The sequence below is a fragment of the Trachurus trachurus genome (assembly GCF_905171665.1).
Source record: "Trachurus trachurus genome assembly, chromosome: 5".
NCBI classification, from domain to species: Eukaryota; Metazoa; Chordata; class Actinopteri; order Carangiformes; family Carangidae; genus Trachurus; species Trachurus trachurus.
The window spans coordinates 6275629-6297648 of NC_139896.1; the positions used below are offsets into that span (position 1 = coordinate 6275629).

Below are 22020 nucleotides of genomic sequence, written 5' to 3' on the forward strand. Positions count from 1 at the left end.
GAAATATCTAAAATTAGATGTGACAGGGGATTTTTTCTTTCTTTCATGTCTGCACAGTAAATATGAAATTAGCTTGAGTAAGAAGCTCCACCTCATTGGTTCACAGATCTCTGCACAAAAGGTCAAAATCAAGTTGAGTTGAGATTAAAGGTAGAGTCTGTAGGATTCTGCTTCATCGTCGACTGTGTCTTGTCTGTATTCTGATGTTTTGGGATGTTTTTGGGCGGAGTTGGTGTGTTTTCTCCAGCCAGTGACAGAGCATTTCAGGTGAAGTTTGGTGTGTAACGCTGTGGGTTTGTATAAAAACAACCCCCAAGATAAATACTGGACGCGGTCAAGCCGGGGGAAATGGACACTTAGCAGAGAAGAAAAGGAAATACGAGCCGCTGACTGCCCGGTATGGGCGCGACTCTCCAGTGCTTCACTCAGACTGAATTTCCTTTTTCTTCTCTGCTAAGTGTGTTTATTTCTCCCGTTGGCCTGACTGCGTCCAGTCTCCATCTGGGTGGTCGTAGCAAATATTCAAAGGAGAAACTTTGAATGCCGAAGTGTTCAATGTGAACAGCAGCTGCAGCATTTTGAATGTTGTGCTTGCAAACCTACAGACTCGACCTTTAAAGGGATAGTTCAACATTTTGGCAAATTGGCCCATTGCCATAATCCCTATAGTCATAGCAGTAGGTTCGTTACCTTTAATTGTCGGTGCAAGCTATTTTTAGAACGGCGGAGCAGAGCCGTGAGCTGCTCAGAGCTACGCTACGGAGACTCATGGGATTTTTTGGTTTCCTTCATCAAACTCATCAAATACACAATCCAACAACTCCAAAACGCTCTGGACAAGTTGTGACCTGCACATTCACCACGTTATGAGATAATAACACAACGTTACGAGACAGAGTTGTTTTAGAGGGAAATGTAGAGACTGCTGCTTTTTTTTTTTTTTTCATGCGGTTTTGCATGAATTTACCTCTAAAACAACTCTGTCTGATAACGTTCTGTTATTATCTCCTAGCGTGGTGAATATGAATGTGCAAGCCTCCGTAGCGTAGCTCTGAGCAGCTCACGGCTCTGCTCCGCCGTTCTAAAAATAGCTTGGACCGACAATTAAAGGTAACGAACCTACTGCTATGACTATAGGGATTATGGCAATGGACCAATTTGCCAAAAATGTTGAACTAACCTTTTAAGTATTTCTTAAAGCTACTGGTCTTTTAGCTATAGCTTCACATTTAAGGAACAGACATGAGAGTGGTTTTCTATCTATCTCAGTAAAATCCAGAAATGTTGAATTATTCCTGTAACTATGACGATTAAAAACATACACTAAGTGGTGCAGCAGGGAGTGGACACATGAAATGACCGTTAGAGTGAATATAATAACTGTCAACAGACTTTGATCTTTATAAAAACTAAAAAAAAAGTACAGACAGTATTGTGTCCACTCCTCGTACAGTTCAGACTCTGTTCACTCTGAGTGTTTGTTTGCACTCATAAATTGGCAGAAATGTTAATTTTCCTCCTCATTGCTGCACCAGTTTCCAGACATAAGGGGAGATCAAGCTGTAAGTATCTGCGAGGATTTCAAACATAATTAATCACAGCAAATATTGATTGGCTCGCCCACAGGCGTCCGTGGCTCGGTGTCAAAATAATCCTTATTAAAACATTTGTCTCTCTTAAAATCCTTGGCTTTAAGTTTTGAACTCAGAAGTTTCTTTGCTTCCTTCCTTCCTTCCTTCCTTCCTTCCTTCCTTCCTTCCTTCCTTCCTTCCTTACCTCTCCCCCCACAACCCCTATAGTCCAATAATTTTAAGCCAAAAAAGGGGTCAACGTTGAACAAATTGCAACAGGAGCAAACTCAAAAGCCCCGAAGAATCCCATTAGGGGAAAGTGTAGAAAAAGACCCAAATATAGCCCATTCATACGCCTATTAATTATTTTTCTCACCTGAATAGGGTAAAATTTTTAACCTTTAGATATCTCCATGAAAATTACTGAGAAAATTTGCATTAAGTTGCATAAATTCCGCCATTTTGACGGCACAAAATATATAAAGGGGCTGTGGTGGCTCATTAAAGCTACAGTTGGTAAGCTGACGAAAGTGAAAGTAAACTCCGTGACTTGGTCTGAAATTTCAAGACAATACACAGTACAGGTCCCTTTAGGAACCTCTGGAGTCAACTCATAACAATTTTCCAATGCCGGTACCACCACAGCACCTTTACGTATACATGTGCCGTCAAAACGGTGGAATTTATGCAAATTTATGCAAATCTGATCATGTTAACAAAGAATTTAAAAAAAACTCGTAATACATTTTTTGTTTCTCTTAATGTAAGTAATCAACTCAGTAATTTTCATGGAGATATTTAAAGGTTAAAAATTTTACCCTATTCACGTGAGAAAAATAATTAATAGGCGTATGAATGGGCTATAGCCTATATTTGGGTCTTTTTTGAAACTTTCCCCTAATGGGATTCTTCAGGGCTTTTTTTCCCCTCACTCAGGACATGTTTAGGATACAAAATCAGTTGAGTTTGCTTCTGTTGCAATTTGTTCAACCTTTTTTCATAAAATGACTGGACTACTAACCCCTCTTATACAGAGCACCAGTCGGACCCGGTGAGGATGAGGATCAGCGGCAGAGCGAGGGCGGCGATGGCGGTGAGGCCGAGCGATCCGGTGCGCCGTGGAGCCGAGCTGGGGCTGCACAGGTCGAACAGACTTCCCTGGAAGCGCATCTTCCTGGAGTCCTGCCGCAGCGTCTCCCAGATGGAGCTGACTTCCTCCTGACAGTCGGACAGCGCCGTCAGGGCACACGTGTGGAAAGCTTCCCAGTGGCTGCAGGGCGAAACACACAAGAGGATCATCATCATCATCATCATTATCAGAAATGGACAGAGTATACTCTACCCCAGTACTTGAGTACAAATACTACTGGTCAAAATTTACTCCGTTACAAGTAAAAATAGCTCAGTCCACATGTTACTCGAGTAAGAGTATAAAAATACTTGCTTTTAAAGGTACTTAAGTATCCAAAAGTCCATGCTTTTAAATTTTACTTTAAGTAAAAATAAGAGTAAGAGTAAGAGTAAGAGTAAATTTCTTATTTTTCACATCAGTGAATTACTATAATTTTTTCTAAATGGTAAATGGACTTGCACTTATATAGTGCTTTTCTAGTCACTCGGACCACTCAAAGCGCTTTACAATGTAATGGTCGCATTCACCCTTTCACACACATTCATACAGCACTGTTTGCAGACAGGCTTTGGAAGATAATCATTCACACACATTCACACAGGGCAGGTGTGGGTTCAGTGTCTTGCCCATGGACACTTCGACATGCAGACAGGGGGAGCCGAGAATCGAACCACTGACCTTCCGGTTAGTGAACGACCCGCTCTACCACCTGAGCCACAGCCGCCACACTTTAAGGACCTTTTAAAGGGACAACGAGGAGTTTTGGAAAAGCGAAGCGTTTTCACACTACATTTATGAGCCTCCGCGCGCACCGTAAAATTCTTTGACCGGCGCAAGACAGACTCATGTTTTCATTCATCAAGAATTAAAGTCAGAGGTTCAAAGACGATCACATACCGTCGTAGTTCCGACCATAAACGGCGATTCGGCGGCGTTATTCTCATGACTCGCCACGAAACCGAAAGTAAAGAAACACTGGTCGGCTCACCCAGCATTTCCGCCACCACTAATAATAACAAAATAACGATAGAGACAAAACAATATATTTATCGAAAATGGACCCATTAACAAGTGTGGGTAGCGTAGATTCATCCACATTAATGTGAGACTTTTTTTATAACCAAATATAAACTCCTTGTTGTCCCTTTAAGTATCCAAAAGTACATGCTTTTAAATGTACTTTAAGAGTAAGAGTAAATTTCTTATTTTTCACAACAATGAATTACTATATTTTTTTCTAAATGAATTTAAGGACCTTTTACCTCTTGTTTCTGAGTATTAATTGCACTGATGTGCTGCTTTTAGGGGTTAGGGTTTCCTTCTTTGACAAACACAGCTCGTGCCCAATAGTATTTTAGAAAAAAAAAAAAAAAAAAAAGAGCAGACATGAAAGTAACGAGTACTTTTCAGCCTTACTAGAAATTAACTCGAGTAAAAGTAAAAATATTTGTCTTGGAAATGTATTCAAGTAAGAGTAATAAGTACCAAAGAAATCTAATACTCAAGTAAAGTACTACAAACCCTACTACAAACCCCTACTGTACTTAGTAAGTACAGTACTACTCAAGTAAATTTACTCCGTTACTGTCCACCACTGATCATTATCATCATCATCATCATCATGAGATCAACGCTCGCTTTGCGTCTGCTCCATTTTTCACTCACCATTCAGGCGTCGTGGTGGATTAATTCTGTTTGCCAATGAATCCATCGCTCAGATGGCCACGGCGACTTCGAGTGAGTCTGAAACTGAGCTTTAATTGCCATGGCAACTGCATCACAGAGTGAAACAATATCACAGATGATGATGATGATGATACTGCAAAAAGCGGGCGATTTTCAACTGAGAGGGCTTTTGTGTGAATTCTTTTTTACAAACTGAAACTGTACTGAACTGAGGTTGTAGAGTTCGTGCAGCAACAATGACAAAAACCGTCCCTGGAATTTCATTACTGCTGCAGCGAAGTCATAAATTATTTAGTAGAGTGGCTCAGTGTCTCAGCACCATTCATTTCTCCATTCTCCCTCTGAGATTATAGCTTCTGCTTCTTTTTCTCTCTCCAGTTTTTTTTTGTCAGGAGGTGGAAGATCTCTAGTCTACAGTATATATCCGTCCATATTTTCCCACCCTATTTCCTTATAAATGCTCATGCACAGTGTTTGTTTTTATTTTATTCTATTCTATTCTATACAAGTTGTTACTGTAGTTACTCTGCTGCTAGAGTTATTCTCACCTGCACACGGCTGCCACTCCCCTCTCACTGGTCACGTTCTCCTGGTAGTTGTCCATGCTGTCTCCCAGCTCCAGGACACAGTCGGAAAAGTCCTTATAGATTTTCTCACACTTCACATCTGGAGAGTCTCCTGACACGGCGAGGGACAGGAAAACTGCAAAAACAAAACACACACACACACACACACACACACACACACACACATATACAAAAAAAACAAATTAAAGTTATCAAAAAGGTCTTTGCATTGCATATTCAGTCTTTTCTTTATGTAATACTTTATAAATACTTATAAAAACCAGCTATAGGTTCCATATGTAAATGTAAAGATTTGTGCATCTGAACTTCACAGATGTCAGTGGGCGGCTGCATGGCTGCAGAGCAGATGTTGTACCACCGAGAACAGGCTTGACCACTGCAGCTCATACATACATAGGCTACATACTGTATATTTCACTTCCACATGGACCGATGAGTCTGGTTAGAGGTTTTTTTGCAATTTAAATGGTAAAACACATCCACAACTGAACATTTAGTGAAAAGAAAAAGGTTCATTTAGCTCAAATAAAGCACTTAATATTCATAAAAGTGACATCTAAGAGAGGCAGAGAGAGACAGAGAGAGAGATGAGTCCGAGTCCTAGGGGTTTATTTTTTTTGTGAATGGTGCACGTCTAAAAGAGAGCTCACACACTATCTATCACCTAAGTATAGATAGACACCCAGTAGCCTATCTATGGTCGCTGCTGGCTGGGTTTGTCCTGGAAGCAGCAGCTGGTGCAGATCTCAGACTCAGAAGCATCATGATGAGAGATAATAATAAGTGATGGAGAGATGAGATAACATGCAGAGAGAGCAGAGAGAGAGATGCACGGAGATAATAATAAAAACCACAACAGATGCACATCATGATAATAAAAGATGAGGATGATGGAGCAGCACAGAGCAGCTCTTCGACTTCTTCTTACCCAAGGCGAGAGCGAGAATCCCCCCGATCTTCGTCGACATGTAAAATCCCATATCATCCCATTTCCAGCGGAGCAGCGGAATCACACGTAGCCGATTAGCTGCCCATGCTTAATGCGCTGCTGCTGATTAAGCGGCGATAAACACTTGGTGGGTGTGTTTCTATATATATGTATGTGTGTGTGTGTGTGTGTGTGTGTATGTGTGTGTGTGCTCCGTCTTTTCCTGCTCCGGATGACTGCTGACGTTACCTGCCCCCCGGCGCGCGCGCTGAGCTCATCCTCTTCTCCCCCCCCTCAGCTCAGCTCAGCTCAGCACCGGACAGCTACAGCAGCTCCCACGTCTCCCCGGGCAGGAAGCGCCGAGTGCAACCCTCCTCCTGCAACACACACACACACACAACACACACAAAAAGGTGTCCCTGCCACTCAATTCGTCACATTAGATATTTATTCCGGATGTGTTATGGATGATAAAGCTGCCATTGTTCCATTTGTGTTGCATGCTTTCTTTTCTTTTTGGGACAATTAGCCTATCATTTATGAGTAATAATAATGTTAAACTTATTATTGAAGCTTAAAAGTTCTTCTTTAGAATAAATATGCAACTCATGTACAAAGGTTGAACTGATGGACACACAATGTTTCCCATAAAGGACAATAAAATGACACAAGTATAAATAAACACAGAAGGAAAAATCAATACAGAAATGCGGAAACAAACATCTAAATGCCTAAATTAATTAATTTTGGAGATAAAAAAAATGCTATTGATATATTTATTTATTGATACATAGGCTACAATATGCTTTTGTCCTCCATTGTCTTCAAGTATGTTCTATAGGATGTTATGGTAATTGGAATCAAATAGTTTGGTTTTATATCATGAAGCTGCATAATCCATTTGAACAGCACATTTTCAAATATCCTTAAAATTTGTGCGACTTTATGTTGGCCTGGGTCCACCCTGAAGTCATCTTATTTACTTATATCTACTTTACCTATTTTGTACAACAATAAATTATGAGCTATTTCACACTCGAATCATGGTGGCTGTCTTGAGTTCTGGGAAGGGAGCGTCTCGTATTCATGTTCAGGGATGCAAACGGGTCAGGACCAAAAAAGAGAGGAATTGTCTGGCGGGGGGGGGGCTCACCATTAACAATAGCTTCTTCGTTAAATCCAAACAGTCCGACACAGCGACGCACTGCTCCTTTAGACTCTAAAGTCTCTGTAGCTCATCAGCCCGGAACTCGCCGTCATGGACCAGAAGCGACGGCGGCGTTTGGCCTCAGTGTCGCGGACTTCCAGAGCAGCTACAGCAGCGTTGTGACCTCGACCATGGTTGATGAGAGCAGAAATGTTGTTGTAGGCCTGTGCATATTCTCATTTGTCCAGGTCATAGTATTTCAAAGGAGGTTAAATCGAAAGCAACTGGACTTATAGCCTACTGAGTCTCCACACCAGTTAGTTGGACCAGTCCCAGCCTGGTCAGATGCTACATGAACTGATGAAGCCTCATGGATGAAGGTGAAACGTCTTCCTAGACAAATAACTAAGTCCAGTTGAACCTCCTTTGAAAAAAAAAAAAAAAAGTTGTTGGCGGGCTCGCGAATTTTTTTTTTGACACGAGTCAAGGAGCGATAAATCGCGTATCTCGCGTATCTCGCGTTTGGTCGCGCGTCACAACTCGAGCGAAAAAAAAGCGTTCCTCGTGAAAAGGTGATGAAAAGGACGAAGACGCGAAGGTCCCGTCGCCATAAAAGAATCGGGTGTAGCGTCGCAAAAAAAAAAAAAGTCGCGTATACCGCGTCGCCCGCCTAATCGCGTCTTTGCGTCACGGCCTTTTACACCGCGGACGTAACGAATAAACGGTGACGTGTGAACGAACAACATAGAACAGGACCAGACGTGGCGTCGTTTCCTCTTTTCACCTACAGCTCCACTCTCCCTTACTTACACAAACTACTGTTATTGTTGAGAGCAGAGAATTGTGGGATTTGTAGTTTTTGTGATTTTCCTGGTTCACACATGTATTTTTTTTAGGGGCAAATGCTCGCCCATGGTGGGCATAAGAAAATTTAAGACCTGTCTAAAATTATTTAAGACTTGAACACAATAATTCAACAAATTTAAGACATTTTAAGGCCTAAAAGTGCCCCCCCCCCCCCCCCCCCCCCCCCCCCCCCCACGATTCACACAAGTCACCTAATTGGTCATGAAAAAAGCGAGTTTCGCTTTTCGGCGCGCTGTTTGCATCCCTGCATGTTGCTCCTCAGAGACCCCTAGCTGGGGCGTAACATTGAAAATATCGGTCTGTGACCAGTTCAAAGGTTTTACCTGCTGGACACAAAATGTTTCTATGGAGGACCAAAAATGACATAAGTATGAATAAACAAACATATGAAGTACAAAAAGCACAAATACCAGTACATGTTATTTCTGTTTACTTATTAATACTTATCTATTACTTACTTACTTGCTCTGCACAGTGATGTAAGGCTAATCATTGTGTGCCAATCAAACATCTCTTTCAATAAGCTTTTACAATTTGGTCCAAATCCTTTTTAAAATATATTTTCAATCCGAGGCCATGTATTATAAATCCTCACCCAAATATTTTTTGCACAATCTCTGTGGTAATAAGTGACTTTCATCCTCATTTCCTGATCTGACACCATCAGTTGAGAGGATTGCAACACGGCGACATGAAGCACAAACCGTCAAGTCTGTGCACATGACAACAACAGTGTAATCAGGAAGAAATACTGTAGCTACGTATACCGATTCAAAGAAAAGCAACCACGGAGACCACAAACACATTTTGTTCACCCTCTTTTTTTTATTTTTATTGTTGTTCAAAAAGGAGTTTCATCACAAATAACGACCCGCGCTCCGACAGACCGCAGCGTAAGTAAGCGCCTGATAGGATGAGAGTCTGAGCGGCCTCACCACAGTCGTAGGTGATGATGATGAAACAGATAAATTAACCTCCAGAGAACAACGCTGTGTGAAAGCTTGTTGAACTTGCAGCTGCCATTGTCCCCTCTGTAAAACACACGCACACACACACACACCACATCACACCTCACCACAGCCATTATTACACTGTGTCTGTGACTGGACGTCTAAAGTAGGGTGGTAGATAGATAGAAAAGGGGCATCGCAGCCGGCACAGTACAGGTTAAAGCACAGCGGTGGTTTAAGTTAGAGAGGAGGTGCAGCGTGAGACAGGAATGTTTCAAAGTCATAAAACGTGTTTATTCCCGAAGATTCGTCTCTTCAATGTGATTATTATGGCTTCACAGCAGCTTGTACCGCATCCCTTTGTGTTTTTTTTCTCCATTATTTTTAATGACTTATTGGTGCATCCTTTCTCACTTTGCACATACACACACACACGCACACATGCACTCATAAAAAAGTTGTTTCAAAAATGAACTCTAGTGAAGTCCCGTTAGCGTCTGAGTGAGAGGCTGAGAGAGCTCCACACAAACATCTTTAACACACTTGGTTTGTGCTGGGAAGTTGCGTTCCAGCTCTGCGGACTCATAGTGGCTGGGAATCAATAATCTGATCTGGATGGAAACCGTTTGATGACGATGATGACGATGATGGATGCAGAGTGGACGCGTTTATTGATCGGTTCCAGCTGCTCTCTTGGTTCTTTTCCGTGGAGACGTTTTGGGGGAAGCCTTGTCTGTGAAGAGAGTAACAGGAAGTGAAGATCAGCTGTGTGGTTTGTGTTGTTGTCAGTCAATCAGAGTTTTTACAGTAATGAGTTTGTTATTGGTTGTAATGTAACAGCAGCTGGGAACAAAGACAATAAAGTTGAACGTACTCATGACGTTGAGCGTCTCCTGAGGGATCCAGCTGATGTCGACATCGTTCATTCCACCGGTGCCCTTCTCGATTTTCACTGGGAGTCTCTTCTTCTGCAAAACACAGATTCAAACACAGGTTTAGATGACTTCATTTCATACTCTTAAGCCGTTTTCCCACTAAAATTAGCGGGTCGACGCAGGTTTTTTAAACGCGGGTCGACCCGCTAACAATCGGCATTTGGCCCCTTTCCCATTGACCAAAATAAGCCGAGTCTGACCCCCCGCGGGGGGGGGATCAGACAGAGCAACCATGTTGCCCCGCTCTCATCCACGGTGCTAGTCATGCCACAACCATCCACCGCGGAGGTCTGTCGGCCGAGGCAGACGAGGCGTCTGGCCGACCTGCGGAGCACCAGGACCGCGGAGGACAGAGAGTCTGCCGCGGCCATATGACGGTTCGTCCGCGACACAACACGTCAGTTAAAGTCCCTGAAAAGTGACACTGGATTCGTTTTCTGAGTTAATCACATCCCAGACATATGTCCTATTAACCATCCTGCCAATTTTGGATGCTAGAAAAATTCGTTTAGTAGGTGAAATTAGGTTTTAAAATCATGACTAAATGAGGCAGTTCTAGCAGCTCTGGATGTCTGCTGCAGGCACATAAGCCCCGCCCACTTGCTGAGCTTCGTCAAGTTTCAACTGTCAATCAAATGGCCTACTGCTAACTGTCACATCGTACCCGAGCAGCTACGGGCTTGAGCCTGAGTCTGAGTCCAGCTCTTATCTGAATGTCTCGGATACACACTGAGCAGTGAGGGAAATATGCTGGGGGCACACGAATCTCCGCTACCCTGATAGCGTTAGCTCGGCGGCTAATAGCCCGGCGCTAACACGTTAGCTCGGCGGTTAGCACTAGCCCGGCGAGCTAATAGCCCCGTTCACCCCGAGCCACTGCAGCATCGGACCCACGGCTCACCGCCACAGCAACGGGAGCATTGAAGGCTACACCACAACAACAATGAGGGCCGCCACCGTCAGCACAGGACGACGGGCCTAGCGCTAGCCGCCGAGCTAATGCTATCAGGGCAAGGGGAGATTCGTGTGCTGACGGCGGCGGCCCTCAGTTTTGTTGCCGGTGTAGCCTTCAATGCTCCCGTTGCTGTGTCGGTGAGCTGTGGGACGGACGCTGCAGAGGTTCACCTGGGCTGTGGCTGTTTTGGCTTTTAGTTAGAGTTTTAGTTAGAGCTCCGGCTGGTCCCACTGTGGCTGTCTCATTAGTTTGTTTGAATTAAAAGTGGAGCTTCTTGTTTCACATAAGAGCAGCGCTGCCTCTGGGATCTGTATAGACTATGTTCAAATAACACCACATTTACATCAATAAATAAATGTTTTACAATGACCTGATAAGTCTGCATTACATTTTATTAAAGGAGATATCAGTGAAATGTTTTTGTTAATATAAGTCCTAATTAGTCATATTTTCCGTCAGCAATCACTTACATAGAGTGTTTCGACCGGAACACGAGTCTCTCCGTCACTCTGCTCTGCTGTAACCCGAGGAGAAAACATTTCTTCTGGGATACAAGTGTTATCCAATGAGGAGAGAGAACGGCATGAAGGGCTGTGTGTGCAGCCAAGGGATGCGCGTGAATGTGGTGACGTAGCACGAGGACCAATTGATGCCTGACAAGGGCGGGGGCTGCTAACTCATGGTGCGTTCAAAGAAACTCGTACTTTGTGTTTTTCCTTCCTGTGAAGTCATACCAGTTCGATCTGGTACGAGTTCACGGGTCGGAAGTTACGAGTGGCCGTTATAGGGAACTTTCACAGACAACAGGACGGTAAAAACACGAGCTACGGGTTACCTGGAACGCTACCAAGTCGTAGTTGTGACTTGAAGCTGTAACTTACGGTTTCAAAAGCCTGCCTTAAACGCAGCATTAGCCGAAACGGCCGCGAAGCTGATATCTGCTTTAAGACAGAGACCAAGCTAGTGGACTGGGAGCTCCGGCGGCGCTGGTAGCTCTAGGGGTAGTGGCAGCAGACGCTCGTTGGCATTCTTGAAGTATTTATAATATTACTGTGCACATGGGAGGAGTTATGAAAGTAGGGACGCCAGTGCGTCACGGCGCCCCCTCTGTAAGCCTGCCCTTAAAAACAAAGACCACTGAAGCTGAGTGAAACTGTGAAACCCTAACCTCTAAAATTAAGCACTGCACAGAAATGAGTATTTTTGCATGTTTTTATCAATAAATTTCGAACACTTTTAATATATTTTGAAACAAAACTCAAATTTCACTTTCCAGGGACTTTAAACAGACTGTCGCTTCTTTTCTTTTTTTTTCAATCGTTTTCGGTCAGTGTTCTCTGATCTTTTGATCCCAGTCTCGGATGAGAGCAGAGCGGAGCAGAGCTTTGTTTTGGTACGTGATATGAGACGCGACCGGCGCAATGACGTGGCGTCACGTAACGCTCAACGTCGTCACGTAAATTAGCGGGTTGACGCGTCGCTTGCCGAGTCGTTTGAGTGGGAAAGGCGCACTGAGCCCAAAAGCCGATTGTTAGCGGGTTTAAACGGGTTTTCTGGCCAGTGGGAAAGGGGTATTATTTAGATTTCATTTCTAGTTAAGAGTAAAAAAAAAAAAAAAACGCAAAGAAGTGTGTGGCTCAATTCACAAAGTCTCAGACAACAACAGGATTAAAGAGGATAATAAAAAGATAAAACAGTCAAATAAGCAAAAAGTGCTAAAAATGTTAAATAAGATACAACACTGATAAAAACAACCAAACTACAGAACCAAACAATGTAAGAACTATGAATAAATAGACAATAATTAATAACAGCTCCAGAGAGATCTCATGCAATTTGCCATTTACAGCTTGTTTACCAGTGTGTGATGGCAGCTGGAATAAAACTGTTGTTAAAGTGATTAATTTGTTTTACACAAGGGGGCAGTTGTGGGTCTGAGAAGTGAAGCTCACTTCCGCGTTCAAAAAACTGCAATCCCCCCGGCTTCCTCTGGGGGCTGGTGTCAGAAGGGAGCATTCCCCATAGACCCCCATGTTAAAATCGCCGATTTTACATCCTCAGTAAACATGTTAAAAGCCTGGTGTCAGAACGTTTTTTTTTCTCAATCGATAGTTTCTACCCCCGCACACACTCTGAGGGGGGTGAATTTTTTTTTAACTCTACCATTTTACTGTTATTAGGTTAAGATTCTGGCCAATTAGGGCGCGGAAACGTTGAGTGACAGGTCCGAGCAGCTCCGTGGACAGCTGCTTCGAGGCCAGTGGGCGGGTTCTCGGCCGGCCAATCCAACATGGCGCTGTTCAGGCCGCCATATTTGAGTCACAAAAACGACTCCCCGAAACCAATGGGTGACGTCACGGATGCTACGTCCATTCTTTTTACAGTCTATGGTTTTACATCTTTGTCCAGAAGAAGAGGCTGGACCTCACCGTGCAAATGGTGCAGGATGTTACTGATTTCTAATGGATTCATATAATATAATAAGATTATAACTTGTTTTTCATCTATTAGCCTCTTTCTGTTACAAGTTAATCGTGTTTCAGAGCAATATTTACAACCGCCATTGTTAATGTGTCCTCTACTGTCTTTATACTGCTGCTGGCTTAACGCATAAAAATATTGTTTTGTAAATTTGCATTGGTAAAATAAAAATGTATAAATCTTGAAGGGATAGTTCAGCATTTTGGCAAATTGACCCATTGCAGTAATCCCTATAGTTTTAGCAGTAGGTTCGTTACCTTTAATTGTTGGTGCAAGCTAGGCCTGGGACGATAATCAATAAATCAATTAATCGCACGATAAATGAAAATGAATTCGATAGTTTTTCCGGCCTCGATAAATCGCCATGTACATGCGCACATTTGTTTTCCTCCAACCAGGCTGGATGACAAGAGGCTTCACTCTGTGCATCGGTCTCAGCACCTGGGCCGTTTGTTTTGCAGAATGAAAGGAGTGAACCCTCTTTTCAGTCATCCAGGATCTTTGTTTCCCAGAATGCATGTCGTGGCAACCGGCAGCGCTAGCGGTAGAGCCGTTAATATAATACATCCATGGGTAGAGCTAAAGCTACGCAGCTAACAGCTGTTCTCGCTGCAGCGCTGTTAACACGTCACTTTTTAAAGTTTTAATATTTTTTCATGCCAGAAAGTCACAGTTTAGATCCCAGTCTGTGGTCAGTTTATCCACATCGCCTGTTAGGAGATTTCCTCCGACGTTTTTGGAGCTAATGTGGTAGCAGCGAGCAGGAGGAGCGGGGCTTCCCACAGTCTGCAGCCGTCTGCAGCAGCTCACGGGCCGGTCAACCTCCGTCATTGGGGGAGAAAACGACTAAGAAAACTTATCAGCAGGTTTTTAGAGGTTTACCGCCGGCTGGTTTAATACTTTATAGGAGATAAATGCTAGTCTCATTGATGAAATCTTACATCTGTGGAAGTCACATTAGTTTGTTTGAATGAAAAGTGGAGCTTCAGGTGTGTAACGTTATTGAACAGAAGAGCTGCACTGCACTGTTTATTTATTTTATTTATTTAGGATAGTAGCTATATGTTCTTGTCATTCCAATTACAATGGTTAAAAAAAAAAAATACTAATGAGAAATAAAAGTTTATCGCATTTAAAAGGGTCTACTTGCATTATTATGAAATATTATTATTATATTAGTGGTTAATTTGTTCTCAAAAAAATGTGTCAATAATATCGTTTATCGTCAATAATTTGTGGGACAATATATCGTCCAGCAAAATTTATTATCGTCCCAGGCCTAGTGCAAGCTATTTTTAGAACGGCGGAGCAGAGCTGCAAACTATGAGATAACAGAACGTTATCAGACAGAGTTGTTTTAGAGGTAAATTCATGCAAAACCGCTGATGCGTGTTCCTGTCAGGAGCAGTTTTCCGGCAAGCAATTTCTGCATTTGCCTCATTATCTCATAGCGTGGTGAATGTGCAGGTCACAACTTGTCCACCAGAGCGTTGTGGAGTTGTTGGATTGTGTATTTGATGAGTTTGATGAGGGAAACCAAGAAATCCCATGAGCCTCCGTAGCGTAGCTCTGAGCAGCTCGCGGCTCTGCTCCGCCGTTCTAAAAATAGCTTGCACCGACAATTAAAGGTAACGAACCTACTGCTATGACTATAGGGATTATGGCAATGGGCCAATTTGCCAAAATGTTGAACTATCCCTTTAACACACACACACACACACAAAAAATAATACACGTACCGTCCTTGTCTCCAGGACCTGGTAAATCCCGAAGAGCATCAGAGCCACCAGTCCACCGAGGAACACGTACAGGAACATCCTGCAAGAAAACAACAAATCATTTCACAAAATGTTTTTTCTGTATTTAAATATCAAGTTCAGACCGAATTCACTCTGCAATTTACTTTCCTGACAGAGCCTGTGTATAATATGCAGGCACTTTTGTTTGAAATGTTTTATTTATATTCATTTCAATAAAATAAAGCAGCCAAGCAGAGATTTTTGTCTCCAACCTTCGACTGTGTACTGACTAAATAATGGATGTAAATTTAATCGGAGCTCTGTTCTGACAAATGGCTGCTTGCAAAAAAAAACAAAAAAAACAAATTCAAGTCCAATTCTTGGTGTGAACATGCAGCACAAAGCCTGGTAAAGCAACAGAAGCTCTGACAACTGATGCCTTTGTGCCAATTTCACACCTTCGTTTACAGGTTCTTACATGTGCTGCGGTATTCAGGAGGAGCTGGTGTTATGAAGCCTTATAGAGACGGACTGGGGACTAAACAAGTTAAGTTAAAAAGAAAAAGTTTATGTAAAATGTGGGGGAGAAAAAAAAACTGGAGATGTTATTTAGACTGAAGTGCGATGCATAGAAATTGGCTGAGTAGATCCATCTGCACACTGTGAATTTGTCCTTTTGCTATAATTCACACTCTGGTTTCATGGTTTCCATATTATGATGAAATATAAACCCAGTAAATGACGGTATTTCTTACGTTTCTCCGTCCAGACCCTCTTCCTTCTCAATGATGGTGACGGTCTGGTTGTAAATGGCGGTCTGGAACACGCCACCCTGAAGAAAATGGAAGAAAAAGAAGATTAGATCAGCAGAAACCTCTTGGTAACTTCTCATTAAAATGAAAAAAAAACACTGTGACAATATGAGTCAACATTTATCACGTAGTCTGTTAGAGCGTGGAAACAACTGTCGATACTTAGCAGGGAGAAAATAATGACAGTTACAAACCCACCAGCGGGGTCGGTTATAAAAAACATGACTAAGGAGAAGCTGCTCTCCTGACAAGTGGCTTCTTTAAAGTTTTAATTTTCATGAATCATCAAGATTTGTGGTGGTGGGCTGTGAAAAACCGTCCTGTGGCACAGTCGCTGTCTTCACACACACACTGCTGAAAAGTTGTAAAAGATGTACTTAAAAACACTCGGAGAGAAAGTCTTTGCTTCTTGGAAGTTATTTCTCTGGCTTTTCCCGTATTACAGTTGGTGAGTGAGTGAGAGAGAGAGAGACAGGAAATGTGAAGAGGATGATACACAGTACCGGGCCACAGGCTGGACTCTAACATGAACTCTACAAAGTGGGAGGAAGCTGAAGTACCATCACTCACTGACTACGTTTACATGCAGTCAATAACCCTTTCATAATTGGAATATTAGCAATAACCCAGTTGTGCATGGCCACCAATAACCCTTTTAAAAAACCAGAATATGCTCACATTCCCGTTTCTAAAAACTCGAAAATGACCCCTGGATTACTCCTTTTCTAACCCGAATATCTGGCAGTGTTCCTAGTCCTACACATTTGAAACTTCAAAATCCCATACCCTAATTTCCAGAATTATCGTAAAAAAACAAAAAAAAATTGTGACATTTGAGTAATTAGATGTGTATCATGTAAATAAATAGTGAAATTAATTTAATTTATTAATTTTCATTATTCTGAATTTGTATGCCATTATGTGACCAAATAATTTCCAAGAGATTGTAGCAAGTTACAATAGCGCATACAAGATAATTAACCCAAATAACCAAACCCAGATAAGAAATAAGATGAATATATTTCCATACAATAGTTTCCATTTTCCATACTTTTCCAGATCTGGAATTGTATAAAATCAAATTCCATACTTGCGTAGGAACCCTGATTTGGTCATGTATACGCCTATCGGGATATCCTCATCTAAAGGAACATGAATTTCTTGGTCTTTTGTGTACAGGAGCTACTTGTTGAAAACATGGCGAAACGCAAGGTAACATCACACTTTTGGAGCGAGGAGGAAACAAATCACTTCATAAGTGGTGAAAGACATGAACATCATGTCTTTTGTAGATGGTAGAAAGTACCGGGATAGCAAGCTCGCCGTGCTGTTATTGTTTTTGGATACAGGAAGAAGAAGCGGAAATGACGTGCATTGTGTCATGACGTTGTCCGCGTGTCGCTGTTTCGGGATATCCCGATTGATTACAATTGCCATGTATACAGGAATAACCCTGCTTGCTCACACATGTAAAAGGGTTATTCAGGATGTTTCAGAAACTGGAATATTGACCTTAACCTGAATATTGACTGTATGTAAATGTAGTCAGTGAAGTCAGTGATTGGTGATTACAGGGCTGACCCTGTTTGTTCTCTTTACCTCATTGTCCAGGTAGTTGAGGAGGATCACGAGTCCGAACGGGCGACCTGCCATGGGCTGAGCGGGGATGAAGGAGTACTCGAAGGTGGCCTGAGCCTGAGGCTGCACCACGGTGTTCAGGGGCAGAGCTGTGAACTACAAACACACACACACACATAATATTAAAATAGGCGATTAAACTGTTTAACTATGACATGGTCATTCATTTTAGGGCTGCACGATATGAAAAAAAAACATCATCCAAGTTAAAAAGATGTGGGATGTCAGTGTGAATGCTCTTTTTTCGCATTTGATTTTCACTTGAACATCACATCTTCAAACAAACATGTTCCTTTTATGTCTTGGGATTATGATTTGCATCTCTGCATCAACATAATACTTATGGTGCTGACAATGCACAACAATGTTGAGACACATTTTTACCTTTATCAATTAAAAATTACAGCTCCAGTGATTCTGATCTTGCACTTTGCCATATTGTAATTTCGATCAAACTGTGATAAATTGTGCAGCTTTAATTCTTTCCATGAGAATTTATCATGTTCAGACATATGGCAGACAGAAAATATTGCTTCTGTCTTCTTTCCACACTTGCATATACATTCACTAAGATAAAATATTGTGGATTTTATTTTTAGTCTAGCGCTTATGAGCCTTTTATATAACTCAAGGAAATACTTTTATTTTAATAATTCACACGACACATTATTGAGTTTTTAAATGATCTGGCTATGTGTATGCAGCTGTAAAGGTGGAGACGTGTTTGCTGGCGGTTTCATGTCAAATCAAACTCACGTTCTGAATGTAGAACTGGAAGTCCTGAGGGTAGCGGAAGGAGGCCTCCAACGACTGAACGCTGAAAGCCTCAGAGCCCTTGTTGGTGAAACCCACCAGGAACCTCACAATTTCATTGGCAGGGAACTCTGAATTAAAGAGAGATACAAATAAATATTAAATACAGATAAAATACAAGGTAGAAATAGTATTAAGAAAGCGACAGAGTTTCCTGACATCTAATCGCAAAAGCTCAATAAATGAGATCTGGACCGACCTTCTCCTGTTGTGAAGATGATGGTCGTGTCGACATCAGAGTGAGAAGATACCAGTTTGTCAGAACCTTCGTCAGACTCATCTTCTTCACCTTCCTGTGGATGAACAGGACATTGTAATGAATCTCAGGATGTAGGACCCACGATACAACATTATCACAATACTTAAGACACAACATGACATTATTGCGATTTTAAAACACCATTTGTTGCAATAACAAGTTGTGTTATGTTCCGTTTTTATCAGTCTTTGCAACTTCAAACTTTGTCAACATCTGCTGTTCTCAGTCAGTCCTTTTTTATTTTTGCAAAACAGGACTCAAACACTTACTGAGGCTTGTATCTGATCTTCCTCAACAAGGACCTCTTCTTCATCCTCCTCCTCCTCATCTACGGCAGCATCGGTGTCCTCAGCGACGTCCTCAGCAGAGTCGGACTGTGCAGAGACATGGCCTGTACCGAGAAGAAGACAGCACAGAGAAAATTAGATGTTTCAGAGAGTGACTCGACTTGATTTGTTCTGTTTATTGCACATTTCCTCAAGTATCCCTTTTTCTGCCGAGTGAAAACTGGACAACAAACATCATCATCATACTCATATCCACATTATTAATCATTTTTCTTCCTTTTGGATAAAATATCGCCACATTTTTACATATATGTCAACCTAACCCTTGCTGCTCATTTGTGGAGCAAGTTCAGAGAGGCTGTGTTGTGAAAATGTGTACAAAAAGGGTATTATTCACCCCTATTAAGAATCCGTTACTCCATATGTTTGGGTTTGGGTAGAGCTGGAACATTACATACAAATCAGGTATAAATATGCAGCGAACAACTATTGCAAGAAAGCGAAAACCAAACAGGAAACAAATGAAACTGTTGTTGCTTCTGCAATGTTTTCAATGTATTTCACTGTTGTGTGTGCCACTTGTATTGAAATATTGTACAGATATATAGCCCCTATTTTAAAAAAAAACATTTTGAATCTAATTGATGCTTTTATCTGGTTAAATAAATAAGATATATAGACATATATAGTGGGAAAAGGGGGCTGAGAGACACGTAAAGACCCAAACACCAGTGACCATCTTATCTATGGTGACGTGTCCCAGACAGAGGCAGCAGCCGTTAACCGTCTCTGCTAGCTTACTGTTGGTGCTAACTTTCCCCCTCAAAAACGACTATAAATATTTAAAATAAACCACATAAACAGCTCAAAATGTGACTTTTAACTTCACATTTAACGACTTTGATGTCTGTTTTGCACTTGTACGGTGGCAGCTGGTCGGAAATCGTCGTTTTCATTCATCACAAAAGCTAAAAGCGAAGTAACGTTAGCTCCCACCGTTAACACGTTAATTTACAATGGTGAGATTTAATCCGAGTTTCCGTGTTGGTGAAGCAGCAATGGAGGTCGTGAAACTGCCCGTATACAACTCCATGACGGTGCCACGTCAATACGTAACAGTAATAATAGCTTTAAAAAAAAAAGTAGAAAGAAAGTCTGAACCAAAACCAGAGGCGAAGACGTTATTTGTAAAAGAAAGAAATGGAGACACACAACTCACCGATGGAGAGGAGTCCGCAGGGGAAGGCCAGGAGGAAGAGCAGCACCAGTTTAGACCCGAAATTAAACATTTTTCTGTCGGAGTGGCGAGCAGGAGTTAGTAACACATCAGCGTTCAGGAGCGGAGAGGACAGCGGCCGAGCAGAGGGCGGGACAAGACCGAGTTGGAGGTTTGGTTTGGGGAGGTCCGACCTTTTTTACAGTCTATGGGTCCGACCGATACAGATCAACACTACTACACACACCACAGCCACAGTGCAACGTAACGAGAATGAAACATGAAGCGAACCCGGAAGAAGAAAAAACAAAAAACTACGGTGGCCCCGAGAGCTCAATACACAACCGCAAGTCCAGAAAGTACCATCAACTGTATATAAAAACAATAGGAAGGTGAACTTATTTTATTTTTAGGGAAATTTCACATTCATAAAAAAAAGGAAGGAACGATTCGAGTTTTTATACATTTTTGCACGAACTATATCAGTATAGCACCACTATGGATGGACAAACCAAACCAAAAGGCATTAAAAACAAACTCTATTTTGGTCAAATTTTTATTTAAAGGTCCAGTGTGTAATAATTGGCAAGGTTTATTGGCAAAATCTGAATAAACTACCCATTAATATATTTGTATAAGTGTATAATCGCTATAAAATAAAAAATGTATGATCCTTTGTACCTACACACATCAGGCTTTTTAATTCTTCTGCAAATGCTAGATGAGCTGCCAGACAAATGCTTTTCTCTTTGAGGATTAATAAAGTAAACTTATCTTATCAAATTCACCTTATTTTCAAACACCACAAATAGGTGTTACATAAGCTTTGAACCAAAGTGTCCCACAGTCTGTCCCTTTATACACTTCTGCTCTGTTGTGAGTTATTTTTGCAACACATGCCTTATGCAATTGATGAAGTTGTTTTCTGAATTTTTAGCACATTTGTGTTTTTTTTTTTTTGTATGAGGCTCTAAACATCTAAAAAAAAAGTTGCATGGGAGTCTCTGGTATGGTGGCCCTGAGGGCTCAATGCACTGCAGTTTAAGGAAAAAAACAGATTCAGATATTTCATTATTCACATATTGAAAATATGTTCTGTTAGCTGAGCATTAGTCTTTCTTTAGTCTTGGTCTTTTTTGTGTTGACACTCTGACATTCTTACAGAAACATGGCTAATTGTTTACATGATTTATAAATAATGATTCAGTCTCTGACTTGCTGCAACTGAAACCACAAGGAATAAAATTTCAACAGGGAAGGATGTGAAGAGGCCAAAAGGCCTCAAGAGGTCACTGTAGCTCATGTGCATCAAGTGTTGAAATCCCCAGAGGAAAATGCACCTGGTTGTAAAAAAGTTGTGTTTTAATAAAGATATGCAATTCAGGTTCAGGTAGCAGGTTTGGAATATAAAGAAGTTTCAAGCAACAGTCGAAACAGATTAACTGAAAATGACTGATGCGCAGTGTTTAGTGAAAGGTTTACATGGTTTTAGTCGGTGCAAAGAGACAATAAGAGTGTGGCATCAGCTCAGACAGGGTGGAGCTGTCAGCAGGAAGCCAACACAGCTGTGACGTCTAAAGAACAGAGCAGTGGTTAAACTCTGAATATCTGTGAATCAATTCCTTACACCTGTGTGTGTGTGACTGCGTGTCTCATGTGCACTTTCACCTTTGGTAATTCATTAAAAAAAACACACACACTCTGGCTGCTTCTTCTGTGCAGATTCATCACCTAAAACAACTGTTTGGTAACAGTTTTACTGTTTTGTTAAAAAAAAGGTGGACATGGCTTGATGTGTCAACCGCCCACCTACACATGTCACAGGAAACTACTTGTCCAGTGTTGTTGGGTGGGGTGTGAATAAAAACAAAAAAACAGCAACAACATGAACTGGCTTGATCACCAGCAGCTTCAGCGAGTCAGTGGAGAGTTAGAAATCATCTCAGCCTCTGCAGACGAATGCAAATCTTTCGCATAGATGTTTTTTTTTTGCAAATATTCATGTTAAACAGACTGA

The 22020-nt window shown here is 41.7% G+C and overlaps 2 protein-coding genes across 2 annotated transcripts; both read right to left on the reverse strand.

Moving 5' to 3' along the window:
• Nucleotides 1-2597: 2597 nt before the first annotated feature.
• Nucleotides 2598-5956, reverse strand: LOC310985616 (neuritin-like; the record flags this gene model as incomplete). The annotated part of the gene is made up of 3 exons (XM_083971235.1): nt 2598-2841; nt 4938-5091; nt 5905-5956. 3 exons carry the CDS (start codon nt 5954-5956, stop codon nt 2598-2600), a joined length of 450 nt encoding a protein of 149 aa, XP_083827361.1.
• A 2763-nt stretch (nt 5957-8719) lies between these two features.
• On the reverse strand, nt 8720-20197 carry LOC310986111 (translocon-associated protein subunit alpha-like). The gene is made up of 9 exons (XM_083971877.1): nt 20007-20197; nt 18770-18891; nt 18441-18534; nt 18185-18312; nt 17390-17524; nt 15734-15810; nt 14979-15057; nt 9743-9836; nt 8720-9601 (listed from the first exon to the last, which is right to left on the reverse strand). Exons 1-9 carry the CDS (start codon nt 20074-20076, stop codon nt 9537-9539), a joined length of 864 nt encoding a protein of 287 aa, XP_083828003.1. The 5' UTR covers nt 20077-20197; the 3' UTR covers nt 8720-9536.
• Nucleotides 20198-22020: the final 1823 nt, after the last annotated feature.